The sequence below is a fragment of the Pseudopipra pipra genome, chromosome 6 (genome assembly GCF_036250125.1).
Source record: "Pseudopipra pipra isolate bDixPip1 chromosome 6, bDixPip1.hap1, whole genome shotgun sequence".
Classification (NCBI taxonomy): domain Eukaryota; kingdom Metazoa; phylum Chordata; class Aves; order Passeriformes; family Pipridae; genus Pseudopipra; species Pseudopipra pipra.
In genome coordinates, this window is record NC_087554.1 from 59,617,620 (window position 1) to 59,631,719 (window position 14,100).

General features: G+C 40.0%; 1 protein-coding gene across 5 annotated transcripts in view; it reads right to left on the bottom strand.

Annotated features, from left to right (window-relative positions):
* The window catches only part of SLC38A6 (solute carrier family 38 member 6), a 41,961-nt gene that overhangs the window by 19,480 nt on the left and 8,381 nt on the right, over positions 1 to 14,100 (bottom strand). For all 5 annotated transcript variants that reach the window (XM_064659441.1, XM_064659440.1, XM_064659442.1 and 2 more), the window contains exons 5-6: positions 13,554 to 13,593; positions 2,939 to 3,017 (exon numbers count right to left, since the gene is read on the bottom strand). In XM_064659441.1, coding sequence (XP_064515511.1) covers positions 2,939 to 3,017; positions 13,554 to 13,593 — 119 coding nt within the window. The remainder of the gene's footprint in view (positions 1 to 2,938; positions 3,018 to 13,553; positions 13,594 to 14,100) is intronic.

A 14,100-nucleotide genomic window follows, 5' to 3' on the forward strand; every position in this document is an offset into this window, starting at 1 on the left:
AATTCTGGAATACCAATTCTTATACCGAAAAATACCTCAAAAAAACTGAATAGGGGAGAATTTCCTGGTTATCAAAAAATACACCCATTTTCTCCTCAAAGTACTGTTGTAAAAATACACTTATTTTCCAAAAGCAGAATAAATGTTTTGATATTGCCTCTAAAATCAATCTGATCTGCAGATTTAATCCCATATGATAAAAGCGTTCCAAATATGAAATACAGAATATAAATCCTCGACTCTACTGAAAATGCTTTGGCATGCAGATGTTTCTCCTCCCTCCTCCGTATTTTAACTGAAAGCAGACATTTATAAATCGCTTTAATTTCATTCCTGAATTCAGCAGAACAAGATATTCACATGTTCTAAATTAGGATCTTACTCAGTCCATATCAATTATATAACACACAAGCAAGACAACTTAATTGCATCAATCACATCCTCTGACAGGGTCATTAAATGTTAGCAGAGGGCTCACAAATTACAACTTTTTAACACAATCCTCATTTGAAACTATGTTCATGTCATCAAAACTATGTGGAATTCTTGTCATGCACACAGAAACATCTCCACCTGCAATCAGCAAGTGTTCATGTTGTGTGGGTTTGTTTTTAAAAAGGCACGAGGATGTGTTGGACTGGCTCTGAGCCTTTCAAACACACACACACCCGCCAACCTTTACCTAGGAAAACAATTTAATGCACAAAACATTCTTTAAATGGTTTTCCCAAATGTACAGCTCAGGAGGGTTTATGCACTTTCACAGATAGTTTAGCTGACACTTTTGATACATTCTAACTACATTTAAAGATAAATTCTGCACCAAATGGAAGTGTATCAGATGCTATAATGACTTAAAAACAGAACAGTTGTGCAACCACATCTGGAAACAAGTTATCCAGGTAAAGAAGTTGATTTAAACTAGTCAATATTTATGCCCTTTGCATAAATAAGTTGTTTCTTAGGCTTGATATTTGATTACCTATTTTTGTTGAAACATTGCCTACAATTTAAAATGTCTGCTGGAAAAAACGTACACTTAACATCTGTGGGGAAATCCACAGAAACAAAAGATTGTGACCCACCATGGCCAGTAATATGGCAAAAGAAATAAAATATAGATGTGAGCATACAGAGAAGGTCAGCTGTGTGCATGTAGCTGGAACACTGCTTGACCACTGCACTTGAAAACTTTGCTTGGACAAGTATTAGGGGAGGGAAATCGTGTCAAATAAATATTGATCAGTGGAAGAACTCCCGTTAACAGAGGCAGGAACTGGATGAGACCTGGGCTGCCAATCACCACTGGAGCCGTGGTCAGGATTCCTATGGCCAATCTCAGCTCTTTCCAAATGCAAAGCTGAACTTCATTCCCACCTCAAACTGTAATTTCAGCGAAGGAAGAAGCGTGGGTGTTAGCAGTGCTGACAGTGCACTGAGGATGACACAGCCCAGGTGATCTGTAAGAACCACTTCAGCACTGTAACCTGTCTGTGCCTTCACCAGTGTTCCCATCCAGAGGATCTGAGGTGCATTATCACACAGCCACCTTAATAAAGCAGTTTTTCATGCTGCCTTTTCCAGACCAAAAAAATCCTTTGAGCAACATGTGGGACCTCCGGGTTCTACCCACTACGAGTTTTCTTAAGCTGTTTGTTTTAAAGTGTGTCTTTGCTGGGAAAAGTCACTTTGCATGAACAGAGCTGACATAAAATTAAAACCAGTAGTAAGAGATTTAAAGATACTAAATTTGGGGACTGACAGACTGGAACACACATTCAGCACATACAGCAGGAGCTCAAGGCCAGTGTGTATGGAGAGTGGGGTTAATGTATGATCTTGAAGAAGGTTATAGCACCCAATTGAAAAGCTGATGACTACCACAGCTGGAAGAGATACATTAAGCAGTCTAAAAATTACATACACACATAAAATATAATAGTTAAAAAAAAAAGAAAAAAGAAAACCAACAGAAACCTTACTAAAACTGTAAGGGCCAAAAGGGCAGAAAGACAGAAAGCAAGATTACAACCACAGTTCATTTCTCAAATTCATTATAAAATTTCTAAGTTGTAAGTGAAAAATTATAAAATTAACTAAGGTACCTTTTAACAAACTGATTTCACTTAAAATTCACCCACAACATTCAGGAATAATACAAGCATCACACAGCCTTGAGACAATTTCAGCACATTTCAATCCAGAGAAAGCTTTGAGCTCAAAACATCTGAAAATAGCAATTTGGAAAAACAGCTGTAACCCCATCCAAGATACACTGTTATGAATGACAGTGGACTGGAACAGCAGCACTGGAAGAACTCAAACAAGGTATTTCAGTGCTGAAGCTGCAGTGTTTGCCTTAGCACAGGCACAGATTCCTTGCGACAGTTCTGATGGAAACGTGAGGGACACACTCCTTACACACAGCTTTACAGCTCAACTGCAAAGAATCATTTCTTTACTGGGAGCCAAGTCAAGGAATCATAAACCAAGTCTGGAAACCTGGCATTTTTCCCATGACAAGTCCAATTACTAGAGCAAGACAACAAAATATTTAAATATAAACGCCTGCCGTTTTTTGTCCTGTGGTTTTGAAATATGTGAAGTGATAACATGACAGCAGTTTAAATGTTTCTCCTCCTCTCCATCCTGCTTCCCCTTTTAAATTTTTACAGAAGGGAGATTCTTGTAGATGGAGTTTTGCCACTGACTTTAAGGTCGTCTGATGGGAAATGGCTATGAGGAAAGAATCCCACTCTGTGTGCAGTAGAACACTTGCACTTGCCAAACACATTTTATATTCCAACAACTGCTGTAAATAACTATTTTTTTTTTTCAGATCAGAGGAAGTGTCAGCACCCACCTCCTTCAGCAGTCCTGATCTGCTTTTTCCTTCAGGACAAATACAGAGTGCATGACATGAAGCGTTTTTCCTTACCCGCTCTCGGCTCCACTCAAGAATCCTGCAACAGCCCCAGGAAGCTCGGACTTCACAATTAACAGATAAGATGACATGGCTGCAAAGAGAAGCAGGACAGATTTAGCAGAGGAATACCAACATCTCTGGCTGTGGCAGCCAGCAGGGCTGAACCAGCGTGGTTCTGGCTGGAACATCCCAGCTGTGCATTAGACACCACGGCACCAGAACCAGAATTTATTCTCTCACACACTTCCTTTAAAAATAGCTGCAAGTCCCCGAGTGTTGCACTGATGTCAGCTAATGCCTCCAAAGAGGCTGCTACAATGTGAGTCTTGGAATCCAAAGGACTAAAAGGCAAGATGATATAATACACAGGTCTGACCTTTTACCTGGCAATACAGACCTACGGGTGAGAGACAGACGAGGCTGCAGGACCCCTCCTTCTTCTTCACAAGACATTATTAACAATGAGAGTAAAAAATATTTATTTCTATCAATACAACAGGCTTCTTTAATGACTCTGTTTTTAGTGTTGTTCAACTGCTGTTGTACTAAATAATTATATGACAGAAATTTATATAAAAGAATAGGACTTCAAAGGGATTTTTATACACTGCAAAGTTTGGCCCTCAGAGCTGAGATGATTATCAGTGACAGACCCCTGATTCTCATGCTAAACCCACCAGCCAGAAGATCCCAGCAACAACATCAAGTGCAAAATGTACAGGAACTGCCAATCAGAAGAGAAATTACTAGGTACTCCTACAAAAGCGTTGACTTGAAATTAAGTGCTTATAATTCTATTCAGCAGAAAGCAATGATACAAACACATAGATCCAAAAACCCCTTCACTGTGTCAGTTTTCTCCTTTACTACATAAAATGATCAAAGGCATAAATGGGAGGGTTATTAAATTACAACTTACACTAATCTGACACCTTCACACACTGTTCATGTCACTTTTTCATGTAAGCAGCAAGTGTTTAAATGAATTAAAAACTAGCAGAAAATTACTCAGAAAAATCAGCTTTACAAAGAGCTTCAACAAATATCAAAGCCTACATGAAACTAATTTCCATCCTTCAGCATCCAGTAATTTTAGTAACTTGCCAATAAAAGTTTAGTTGCATTTAATTCTTGACAAAAATTTTTCTGTTGTGTTCAAATTTTACTGTTCTGTACTCAGTAATTCTGTAGAATTTTACCATGCCATATTTATTAATGCTTTAAAATTAAAACATACATCTTGGAAAGGTAAATCAGCAAACTTACATAAGCTGATATTTGGTTTGGGTTTTTTTTTAAGGAACGTTTTGAATCTTAAAAGAAAAGAAGTGTGGACTCAGACACTGGTGTCCTACAGCAGTTACTGTTACATTTTGAAGAAAGGTAACGTGGTCTCTATAAAGAAAGCAAACTCCATTAATACAAAGTGACATCTACCTACCACAAGGTTAAATTAAAACCAATTTGGCACATCACTAATTAAGGAAATATTCACTTCTTCATAATTAAAAGCACTTTTTTTTCCAATATTCAAGTGCATTTTCCTGTTGACATATAGCTGTTGATTGTGCCTGGTGAGCTATTTATCTGCTGTCCTGATTTACTCTCCTGTTTGCACACAACAGAATGTAGATCCAACCACAGAGAAGGCTGCAGCATGCATATTTCTAAATCACCAGAATTTGTAAGTAAATTAACACAGTTTCTCACACTAAGCTGCAGGCAGATGCAGATTTCACCCTAAATTTAAAAAAAAAAAAAATAAGAGGGAGAGGAAAGCTTTGCTAAATTGTAATTCAACTTTATTTATCCATTAGCCCTCTTTCTTGTATGACACAATACTTTATACACAAGCAAGTCAGAATTTGCACGTATTTATGTCCTTCAGGAAGATTTCAAAACTGGTTCTTTTACAGTCCCCACTGCAGAAAGCTTTGAATTAATTTCCAGATCAGATTTCTTCCTAATATCCAATCTGTCACTCTGCCCTTGCATTCCTATTAGCCTCTGGCTAATCATTTGATCACTTATCCTTTGTTGTGCACTTACTCTTTGTTTTTAGGAGGAGTCCTATTTCACTGAATTCCACTCCTAAGGAGGGAGCCAATCCTGCACCAAGAAACTTGCATCTTTCTTCCTTTCTCTGGGCATATGGGAAACAATCTCACATAGCAGGATTTTCTCCCCCCTCTTTATATTTTCTTATTTGTTCTACAAGATGAATAATTAATAATAAATAATTTTATTTCTATCCTGATGCTTAAATAAGACCTGAATCTCATACATAAACCTGAGCAGGATGCCCACAGTAAATACAGTTTAAAAAGCCAAATCCTGCTTTTAGTTCACTTACAAACACAATTTTAATTCTCCTCAGAGAAGCAGCTCCTTGTAGCTTTACTCAGTGCCTAGTGAGACACTGTGTAACTCTGAGACACACGACAAAAGTAAGCAAAGAACATGGTTTGTTTGGTGTTTTAAAGCTGAAACTAAACCAAGCAAAAAACTAAAACAATACAACAGAATTCTGTCTGTCGTGTTCTATGCACTTTATTCCTTGAGTAGGAATAAATAAAGTAGGAATTCCTACTCTGGGAATAAAGTGCATAGAACATGACAGACAAAAAGTCCTGTATCCTTTGCTCCAAATAACAAATTGTACTTCACTTCCCTGACACCCACCACGAGCGAAGCCACGTCAAGTTACATTGTGCAAGTTAAATGTCAGCTCTGCTTGGCAGCCCTGATGTGGAACGGAAGGAAGAGATTACACAGCCACGAGACTGAACTGTGACACAAGTGAACACAACAAAGCCCCACCGTGTGCTCTGATTTATTCCACTCTGAAATACTGACATGAGACATCTATTTTGGGACTGAACAAGACAGGTTTCCTGCAGAACAAACTGTGTGCAAGGGCACAGTCTGAGGCTTCAGCAATATGCAGATGCAGGAAGTCCTGAACTACAACTACATGAGCAACCCTCGTACAGTCACTTCCTAATTTTCAGGTCCCAAATTTGCACCTATTATGCTATTTTTAGATAATTTTCAGTAGGCACCAGGAGCTACTCGATGGAGAACTAAGCAGTTCTGAACATCTCAACAGGCCATAAACCAGTATTCAGCAGAAATCAAAATTATACTCATAGTTTATTATTCAACAGGCTCCTTGAAAGCAGCAAGAAACTACACTCTTAAAATACTTATCACTTCATAGTGTTCTGAAAACTTGGTATTAGCTCTCTGACAGAAAAAAGATGTTTGATAAATACAAAATATATTTGCTTTACACTTCCATTATTATAGCCTGCAGTACCACCATGAGCTGTGACTCTCTAGAAATGCATATATAACTCAGAATGCCCTTGCTGTGCTACAGCATTGTTCAGCACTGAAGATATGTGTCCCTGCCTGAAAAAACATTAGGTGCTGGAGAAAAGGGAAGCCAAGGTTATGTTTTCAAAACTGTCCCCAAAATCTCTTCTGAGGTAGCCCAATCTTAAAATCAAATATGTGGATGGCTTTTTGGTTACCACAAAAAAAAAGTGTCACTTTTTCTTATTGTCCTACTCAAAACGAGACCAAATGCTGAAGTCCATAGCAATTACACCAGAGAATATATATATTAAATTTATTTGTCATAAATCCCTTCAAATCATTTAACTAAACAGGCTGACCAACTTTTCTGATCAGTTTTCCCTCATCTACCACTGATAATATTAGAGCTCTATAAAGATGTTAAGCACTGTGGAAAAATGGAAGCAAGCTCTCTTCCAACCTTCCCACAAGAGAAGACAGAAAGCTGGGAAAAAACCAGACTGGATCAATAAAAGCACACAGGCTCCACAGCTCCTACTTCCAAAAATATTTGGGAGTCAAAAGTAGACAGAGCAATCTTGATTTTCAGCTGAGGTAAAACAGGGATTCCTCATAAATATCTATAAATAAAGGAGATAAATGAAAATGCTTTTAACTCATCCTCTAGAGAGTTCAGACAGGAAGACACCAAGTTTTCCCAAAATTCTGAAAAAGATTAGAGGCTGAACAGCAGAAATAGCAGAATAAACACTCCCAGTCCCTGCACAGTCCAGCCCATCCAAGCTGGATCCTTCCTATCAACTGCATGTGACAAACCCCTTTGGGCTCGTGCCTCCCTCTGCTGATACAGGGGTTGTTTAAAATTGAATCTGTCCTAATCCAAACAACGTGGCAAAGTTAAAAAGGAAAGCAAGGAAGGAGCTCAGGAAAGAAAGTGAAACTAGGGAGTATTTTGGGCAAGCTCCCATTCTTCCTGTTAAAGAATAAGAATGGAATAGGAAGTACTTCAGTGTTGCACTGAGCTTCTTATATGTAATTCAAATTGTGGAAACATCAGGACTGAGGGATGGATGCCACTGCAGAACATCAACCATTTCAGCCCTCACACCTTATGGCCTTAAAAGTCTGCTCTTTGTGTTCATTTTGCACTGAATCCCCCACATATTCAATTTTAAGAAGCCTCCCAATACCTTGATGGATTGTTTGTAATATTTTCTCTTAGTGGAAACTTAAAAAAAAAAAATCTTGAGGTAAATTGTGTGTTTTGAAATACATATGTAGAATAGAGTGTGTGAAAGATGTTTGTTAACATGGAGATATTCCGAGAAGTGAAAAACATTGTCACCTTCCTTGCCAGTCTTCATATTATGGACACTCATCCCAATGAATTTCTGCTCCCCTGCTTCCTTTTCCTTCTACCTTTATCTTTTACCCAAATTTTTTTGGAACTTACCTATGGCAAGCTTAAAAAACAAAAAGTCTTTCTTATTCTATAGGGAACACTTGGGCAGCAGATTTATTTTGGTAAAACTTCATTAGTTTAATTACATGTGTACATTTATGCTAAAAAAAAAAAGGAAAAGTTTCCTACATAGTTCATCACATATTCCATTCTGAAGTACAGCTGCAGATTGGGATTTTGTTGGGGTTTTTTTGTTGTTTTTGTTTTTGTGTTAGTTTTTTTGGGGTTTTTTTTAAGTTTTTTTTCTTTTTTATTACTTAAAGCAGGCTTAATATTCTTTACAGTGTCAAAACTTCCAAGAACTATTCACTGCAACAGGAAAACACGGGAGCATGGGTTATCAATTGTTAAATTAGTACAGGAGCTGACAAACCTGCCCTTAATTAAGGCAGCTCTGCACTGGAAATCCTCACTTTGAATCAGTCAGGATAATTAGGCTTTCAGGTCAAAAGCAAACCGGGCTGTGAAAACAAACATTTGAGTTTGTTTGAAAACAGAATTAGATTTCCCATACTTAAAGGAAGCTCAGTAATTTCTTAAGGTATTAAGGATGCAGGTCTCAGCATGTAACGAGCTGTATTTTTTTCTTCCATAATTTGCACCATTCATTTATTTTCAAAGTTGGTTGAGTATTGTTCTCTCTGCTTACAAAAAGAAGGTTATTCTCACCCACCCTCTTATTCTGAAAAAAAAAATTTGCTCTGTCTAAATTTGAAACAAATTTTGTGAATACTTTTAGAACTAAATTGCAGAATGAATGAACTCTGGGGGAAAAAAAAAGAAAAAAAACACAAAAGAAAATAATTTGCAATAGGAAAACGCCCAATTAACTTGATAAAACAAGGTCTTTAGTCTCTGCAAGCAGTGACTCACAGAAAGCACACATATATAAATTTGCATGGGGAGGAGGTAAGTTAAATATTTCATTGTTTACCCCGCAGAAAAACAAAGGGAAGGGGATGTGGAATACAGCAGGAGAAGGCTGGAGGTTCCCGAGGCGCCGGGCTGCCGGCAGCTCTCCCGGGAAGGCGGCCCAGGGCGTGTGGGGCCGGGCCAGGCCAGCAGATGGTGGTGCTGCTGTTTTTAAGGATCTGCCTTTCCCGGTGGTTACGCCTCTCGATTCACTTCGGGACGCTTGAAAAATACGAACCACCCGAATGTAAATACATATTTAGGGTGTATTGCACTCACAGCGGGGTCTCTGTGTATTGTCTGTCCCCCTGACTGTATTAACAGGCCATAAAATGCAGCTACAGAACAGCATCGCCCATTGGAACTAATCCTGCAGCTTCCAGTTACTGCCCACGGCGCTCAGGCAGCGCCGAGGATAAAACAGCGCTCCAGGGACACGGGACAACCTTTTCTGCCTCATTACTTTTTCTTAGAAAGAAGAGAAACGTGTACCTATCGAGGACATGTGAAGTGCAGAATATGGAAGCAAAATCGGCAAGCACCAGTTACAGAAATTATAGTGAATTAAATTGTATTTATACTAGAAAGCAAATAATTCTTTGTAAAATTAAGACAGCTGTCTGGAAAGCTTAGTTCCAAAGAATGACTACCTGGGCACAAGCCAAGGCAGGTGAGTTACTCACTGACCCCCAGCATCCTGTGTATCTCAGCCTATCTGAAGCAATGGAAAAGAAATAAAACCCGTTGCAGAAACTCCTCACATGGACCCACCCAAGCTACACGTCTGCACTGCAGGTTCTACTGGAGCACTTAATCCCGCTGCTAATAAATTTTAAATAATTAGACTCCTGCTCTCAGCAGTTTGGGCTGATGTTTGTGTGTATCCCAGCCACCAGGCCCCATCTCCAGCAGCGGTGACCTTGAGCTGGTGGCAGCCCGCAGCCCTGGGAAGCACGCTGGAGAACTCCGCATGCTTCCTGCTAGACCTCGGTGCTGGAGATTTGTTAGTGTTGGCAACGGGCTGCTCTTGTGCAATACTTCATTGTGTTTGCCTCCATTTTTCCACCAGCCTTGCTAAAATCAGCCCTTCTCTGTCTTTACTACTTACGCTGCAAGATTCCTGAAGATTTTCTCTCGGGCACATGGCCTCCTTTTCAGTCACATCCAGAGAGGATAATTCTAGAAGGAGAAACTGCTGTCTGCCTTTCTCATCTTAGGAAAGCACCTAGGAAGCTCACAGAGCTTTCCTGGCAGGAGAGGGGGAAGGGCTTTGGCCCCCTGTGCCTCATCCCTCACTTCCTAGAAACACAAAGCTATGAAAACAATAGCAGGGACTCCGTCCAACTCCAGTTGCTCCTGGGAAGGATGACACGAAGAGCCAGCAGAGCCGTGGAACTCAGTGGAACTCGGTGTTTTCGATAGCAGCCTCCCTCCCTCCCCGTGTGCCTCCAGGGCTACAGCTTCCCCTCTCCTCTCTTTGAGGGCACCTGACAGGATCTGGAACCCTTCAAGATCCTCTTCTGCACAGCAGGCAAGAAATGGACATTGGGAAAATCACGCCATGGAAAGATGTGGGTGGCAGGGAAGGGTCGGGAGGAGCGGATGGACAAACTGACAGCCCGGTAGGTGCAACGTGATGGTCCCCTCCCTCATGTCCACTTTGCACCCCCCCACACAACTAACCAGCCCTTTCTAGAACAGGGCAGTTCACACATAACCAATCACTAGTTATTTACATTAAAGGGCTGCTGGATTGGGCCAAAATGCTGACAAACAGAGCAACATAAAAATTAGTAGCACTGACCCTCCCATTCAACCTTTTGGCTTCCCTTTATTAACAATACCTACACTGCAAGAACAAGAACATACTGATTATAAGGAAAGCAAGGCAAATCTTCTCCAAGTTTAATCACTCTAAGCTGTACATATTCTATAAAGTCTTTAAGACACAGTACTAAAATTACCTTAATTTACATTTGGATACTGCATTATCCTGATGCATCCTTAGTTAATCCTTGGTACTTAAATGGATTTTGGTATTTAATTTGTGTTACTTGAATCAACATTACAAAGTGTTCCAAGGGATGATTAAAAATGTGCAGGAAAAGTTGAACACTCTTGTTAGAGAGATATGTTAAAATTCCAAGCAGTGCACTTGAAGTAATTTTTTTTAACCTTTTAAATTCCAAATTTGACCAACCAGTGCTTTCCTGCAGCTGTACAAAATTTTTTATTTTTTTTTTTAAGTCAGATATCCTGCCAGTAGGAAAAAATCAATTCCCCTATCTACACAAATCCCTAAGTGCATGCAATTAGAACGTCACATTCAAATTTGCACGTTAAGCTTTCTTTTTAAAAAAAAGCAAAGATGACAAATTGGAAAGCATAACTATTAAAATGAAGACTAAAACGCTCTCTCCACCACAAATTAATGTAAATCATTTCTGCACTTAGATTATTTTTAGAAGAGATCAGACAAAACTGTAAAAAAAGCCCAGAGCAGATGCAGATAGTGACAATAACCCTGGCAGAGTTGCTTATTTTAGCCACAAGGCATCTTTCCTTATCTTATGCTCTCCCATCATTTGTGAAATAAGACACCGTATGATGCAACCTGTCCAGGTCTGATGATGGAAGAGGTAACAGAAAACAATTTTATTTTTAGCCTTACTCTGACATCAAAGATGTTGACAGAGTCTGGATGTCTGCCCAACAGGCACCGTGCTGCTGGTCCCTTCACACAGAAAAACAAAGAGAGGGGAACACCTACCAAAAGGCACTGTGGGCAGAGCCCAAGTTTTACACTTAATCCCAGCATGGATCCCATTCAAGGACAAACTATACTCCACAGTTTCACCACTCCCATTTAAAATCTGCAGAAGGACCAGAAAGACAAGAAAAATTCCTTTCTTTCCATGCAGTCCTTCAAGAGTCAAGGCCCTGAGAAGTGAAGAGAATTATTCGACCCTCCTTATTCTTTTTCAGCAGCCTGTCAGCCTGCAGTACAGTCACCCTCAAAGCTGGTTCCTGACACAGGGCTGCAGCATCACAGGGTACTGCCAAAGGTGGTTGTTAAGGAGAGAAATAAGGCAGCTGGAGATATGCTCCCAGACAGAGCTCTGCTAAAGAGAAGCTGTGACAGCTCCTTGCAGCGACAGAACAACACATCTGCTGTGTAGGAGAAGGTTCCAGAGGCCCAACTTGCCACCCAGGCTTCCACAGATCACCCACCCTCCCAGCCTGGGGCACGTTTAGCACTACCAATACCAACAGACTCAAGGCAGGAAAGTCAGCTTTCTCTCTTCAGTGCATTTGAAAACAAGCCACCCTTGCAAGTGAATGTACTGGATACATAAGCCATCTCAGTGAAACCTGTTGCCCTTGGAACCAGAACCACCAAACCAGAATTTCTGAAATCTTCCATCAAAATGAGGTCACTCAAAATATTTGATAGAAGCATTTCAACTTGCAAACCCCTACTTTTTAATTAGTTTGACAGAAACCCATTGGTTGGCAAACCAGGCCCAACTTGCAGGCACAGAAAGCCACTGCAGAAGGTGGAATAAGGAGTTTGGTAATATCCAGCACGCACTAGTTTGGGGCTCTAGAGTTACTGAGCTGAATTTTATTAAAAATGACACAGAGAAGGTTATGAACTGCAATGAGAAAGAAATGAGAGTCATATTTCCTTTGACCACAGAGTCTTGTACATGATCCCAGAATCTCCAGAACCTGCACTGTGTATCCCTCCTCTAGTGCTGTATTTAGAGATCCACTCAAACGGGAAAGGAAATTAAAAGATTTGTTCATTGCTACAGAACATCCTCTAAAACCTGCATGAGTAAGTAGTCCTTAGTCTTGGAATTAATATGGTCACTCCTGCCTGAAATTAATGCTTGGATTTTTACAGCCATTTCAAATGGGCAGCTTTTATTATTGGAACTTTTAGCATACAGAAATGTTCTGAGCTTATCACGAAAGCAGTTACTTCGTCTAGTTCTAGATGTCTACACAGTGACAAAACCCAGCAATCACTGCATTGTCTGGACTTGACAGGCAATCCTACAGGAAAGAACAGCACTGGAATGCTGTTTCCTTCTTTTGATGTACGTGAACATGTGTATCTTCTTGGTGGTAGGGGACAGAGGAGGGAGCTTTCTCATGGTTCCCTCAGTTAAAAGAAAATATCCAAAACATTTAGAGCCAAAAAAATCTAAAATTGTTCTGTTAAACACTGTCTACTTTCAGACAAATAATTTCTAAGGGCAATACTACCTAGTGACTGTCAGATATGCAAGCATCCCTGAGTAAGAGTTTAAATACAAAACCAGGTAGTGTAATTTTATTAAGCCACGCACCAAGGAAGACAAAATAAGTGTAAGAGGACAGCCCAGCATATGTCAGCATATCAGCCCACATGAGCTAAGTTGGGAAGATAAACAACTCCCCCAAATAACAAGGTATTGAACTAACAGGGGAAAAAAAGGCTCCCATTAATGCAGAACATATGAAACATCAGAGCTAAGTAAACACTCAGTTGTTACACAAATCACTAAAATGCATAGCCAGGTTCCAACAGCAAAACCCAAAACACATGATCTGATAAAGTGCAGCTACCAGAAACAAATGTACAGAACAGTGGAGCAGAGATGCTGCTTCCTCAGCCCCTTCCAACCAGCAGTGCCAGCTATAATGGATGTGCTCCACATCCTGGGATGCAGTAACAGGCACACAATCCAACCCCCATAACTGCCCCCATCTACCCCAGGACTACAGCCCCTCTGCTTAGCATGATCACATAACCCTTTCCTTTAAGTTTTCTGTCCTCTTAAGAGCACTTTAATTGAATTATTGCCTTTGGTGTCTGTGGAGCTGTGTAGCCTGTAAGGTTATACTCCACACAGTTAATGTGGAGCATCTGAAGTTTCTTACCTCCAATATTCTGGATAATTATTGTAGTTGCAACCAGGACCTATAAAAAAAGAATTGATTTCTTTAGAAAGGGTGAGGGTAACTAAAATCGTATGTCCCCGGCAGTCATAAAACACATGTGTATCATCTTAACCAGACCAGATGTGGCAGCGATAACTAGTCCTGAGAGGAAGGGCATCTTCTCCTTGGTGAAGAGTTTAACACATGGAAACCAACACAAGCTAAAATGAACACGAAAGCAAAAAAGCCCTCCCTGAAAATCAGGCATTTTTATTCTGAGATGACAAAACAAGAATACTAACACAGATCTGCAGAAGATCAGGAGTTTAAATCACTGAAAACATATAAGTGCATCCTAACTTATATCAGGTGAATACAAATGAAAATGATCATTCAGCTCTGAAAAGACAGACAGTAGAGATTTGTCCAAGCTCAAGTGCACTTCCTCACTCCAAAAACTTGAGCGTTTTTAACCGTCAGGGATGTCATTGCTCTTTAAAACTTGTAAACCAGACAGACTTTTCTTCAGTGTTTGTGATTGTTCATA